The 3,141-nt window shown below is 35.0% G+C and overlaps 1 protein-coding gene across 1 annotated transcript; it reads left to right on the plus strand.

The window, feature by feature from the left end:
* Positions 1-217: 217 nt before the first annotated feature.
* Positions 218-1,492, plus strand: LOC106767770. The gene is made up of 3 exons (XM_014652720.2): positions 218-586; positions 670-872; positions 994-1,492. The coding sequence occupies exons 1-3, from the start codon at positions 440-442 to the stop codon at positions 1,226-1,228; spliced, it is 585 nt and encodes a 194-aa protein (XP_014508206.1). The 5' UTR covers positions 218-439; the 3' UTR covers positions 1,229-1,492.
* Positions 1,493-3,141: the final 1,649 nt, after the last annotated feature.

Here is a 3,141-nt window from a genome sequence, read left to right on the forward strand (position 1 = left end):
AATTTTGATATTATAATAAAAGATAAACTTTTAAATTTAACTGAACATGATAAAAGTGATTTATAAAATAAAATTTATATTATATATTTTAAATTAATATTATCTCTATTTAATTAATTAATGTGATATTTTCAAGAAGAAACTTTAACCACTAAATAAACTTCGTTTTGTCCCTTTAAATCATATGGAATCACCATTTTAGTGATATTCTCTTTCTAGCAAAAACAGTAGTTTGTGCAAACAGCAATTCTCCAAAACCAGTTCACATTCAACTCGTAATCATATCTCCTTCAAACCAATGCTACACTTTTTAAAAACTCTCAAACATCACTAAGCAAGCAACTCAAGAAAAAGTGGGGTGGCCAACACCTCCATAGCTCCATCTCATCTTTCTGTTCCAAAACTTATTCATTAATCACTGTGTATTAATTCTCTTGTCATGATGTCTCTTCATATAAACAACCACCTCACCATGGAAAACCCTCCCAGATTCAAATTCACACCCAACTTCTTCATAATCATTTCCCTCTCCCTTGGCTTATTTTCCTTTATCTTTTGTGTAGCAGCAGAGATAAAGAGGAATAAGGTGCAAATACTTACCACTACATTCACTGCTTCAATCTCTAGTCCTGAAATTAAGACTTTTCAAAAGGGTACTCTGTTTTGCAGGAGGATGATCTCAGGTGGACGGGGAAGCTATGTTCTTTGCCATCAAGCAAGGCCTTTGGGTTGGGAATTGCAGCTTTGGTTACTTTCTTTCTCGCCCAGGTCATCGCGAATTCTATATTATTGAAATATTGTTGTTGGAGAAGAAAACGAGAATCCCAACACAAGATGCCAGTTTTTGCAAAGGTTCTGGTTTTCATATCTTGGTAGGTTATCCATCTTTTCAACATACGTTGTTGTTAAGTTGTTAGTTGACATTGAGCATGATAATATTGAGATTATGGTTTGTGGCATTGAAGTTGAAATTGAGATGGTGATATTTTGCAGGGTGAGCTTTGGATTTGCAGGTATTTTATTGATTACAGCCACAAGCATGAACAGAAGGCAGGCATATAGAGTAGGATGGTTGAATGGTGAGTGCTACGTCGTGAAAGGAGGTACTTATGCCGGCTCAGCCATGTTGGTCCTATTTGCAGTGTGTTCTATGAATGGTTCCGCTTTCTCTACTTTTAAATCTAGCCAATCAAATCAGTCTACAGAAGTACATAAACCAATGGGGTGAAGAAGAAAGAAGCATATTTTTTTAGTGATGTGAAAAAGAAAAGGAGAAATTATGAAGTCCACTAGAGAGCAGAATTGAAAGGTCAAAATGTAAAAAAAAAAAAAAAATAAATAAATTAAGAAGAGGATTGGAAAGGAATCCGATTCTTTGATTTGTTATTAATTAATGGATGTTAATTATGTAAAAGATGATACCATAGCTGGTCCACTAACTGGCTTATCCAATACAAAGGAATCATTTTTCTTCTTCAATTTACGCCAAACAGATACACTTCCTTTGTCCACATATAATCCCAGGTGCTGACTCCCCTGAATAGGAACACCTTGGATCCCACCTCCATACTCTCTTTTGATCATTCAACCTACCACTTTTTCTTTTTTTATAATACTTTTTCTTATTTTCTTTACATTTAATCTTAATCAAATCAATTTCAAACTTAACTTCATTTTTTAAAACTAACCATAAATAAGGATGTTCTTATCCTACTCAATATATAACATCTCAAAATATAACATATAATTATATAATTGTCATCACATAGTTAATATGATAGATCAGTTAACAAGATGAAGTTAAAGTATAAAATCGTTCTTACAGTCATCCATAAAAAACTATAACTTTAACTTTATATACAATATGTACTAGTATCAAAATTCTGTTCAAAACTATTGTATCAAAACTATGTACAAAACTAGTGTATAAAAAATTCACCAAGAACTATAAGCTCTTTAAAATAGAACAGTCTAAAAACATTACACAGTTGAAGCTTCTCCACCTAATGCTTGCTCAATGGACACATCATCTTACTCTGTTCACACCCACCAGATGATCATCGCCAAAAAAATACACATAGAACAAACAACCAATAAACATACAAGAAGGGTAAGCTAATTGAAAAAAAAAACATTCATACTAAAGTAAACACAATATACAATTTCAAACACAATAACTTTTCACATTATTCCTCTTCACACATACTGACTCAAGATTGGCCAAATCCTTTTCCATCTAGTATAACTGTCGAGCCATGAATAGTTTTGCACCTGTGTGGTGGAACAACTAACCCACTCAAAGCTACCACACAAGGTTAGTCCTTAAAACACCCTTTGCCACTCAAAGAAAGTTCCCTAGGCTAGGACCTCCTGCTCCTCTCACGACATAACTCATCACTCTTTAATTGAGCACAGATGATCATTAGAGGTTCAGGATAACCATCATATCGACTTCTTACAAATTATACTAGACCCTTATGAAATCACCAATAAGAGATTCCTCCTTGGAACTTTTTCCACACTTTAAAACCACACCCTTTCATTTTGAGTCTCAACTCATAAAATTTGATACTCATATAAACTTATATACATAATCATACATCATCCCTAAATGAATCAAAGCATCACTCAAGTCAATTAAGAACAAAGAAAGAAAGAGTAAACCAAAAACCTGTACCAGTCGCTTAGTGGCCACCCTCGCTAAGCAACCACAAAGTTCTCTCGCTCAACATCTTAGCTCGCTACGTGAATATCCTAACAGTGTTCCCTAGACTTCAACCTCTCGCTTAGCAATTCAGTTCGCTAGGCGAATAAAATAACATTAAATCCCAAACCCCAACCTCTCGCTCAGCGACCCCACTCGTTAGGCGTGACCAGAGACAGTGGTCCAAACCCCTCAACCTCTCGCCTAGCGACCTAACTTGCTAGGCGAATGAGAAGACAATGGTTCATACCCTTAGCCTCTCGTTGAACGACTCCACTCGCTCAACGAGTCTACATAATTGTATAGCATGAAATCTGCAGAATTATCACTCAAAACCAGACTTGACCAAAATGAGGTATTTTTCTCAACTTCTAACCTTACTAGATTGTTTTATACACTCAATCATACTTGACCAATTGCTCCTACACTATCCTAAA

Source organism: Vigna radiata, chromosome 7 (assembly GCF_000741045.1).
Source record: "Vigna radiata var. radiata cultivar VC1973A chromosome 7, Vradiata_ver6, whole genome shotgun sequence".
Classification (NCBI taxonomy): domain Eukaryota; kingdom Viridiplantae; phylum Streptophyta; class Magnoliopsida; order Fabales; family Fabaceae; genus Vigna; species Vigna radiata.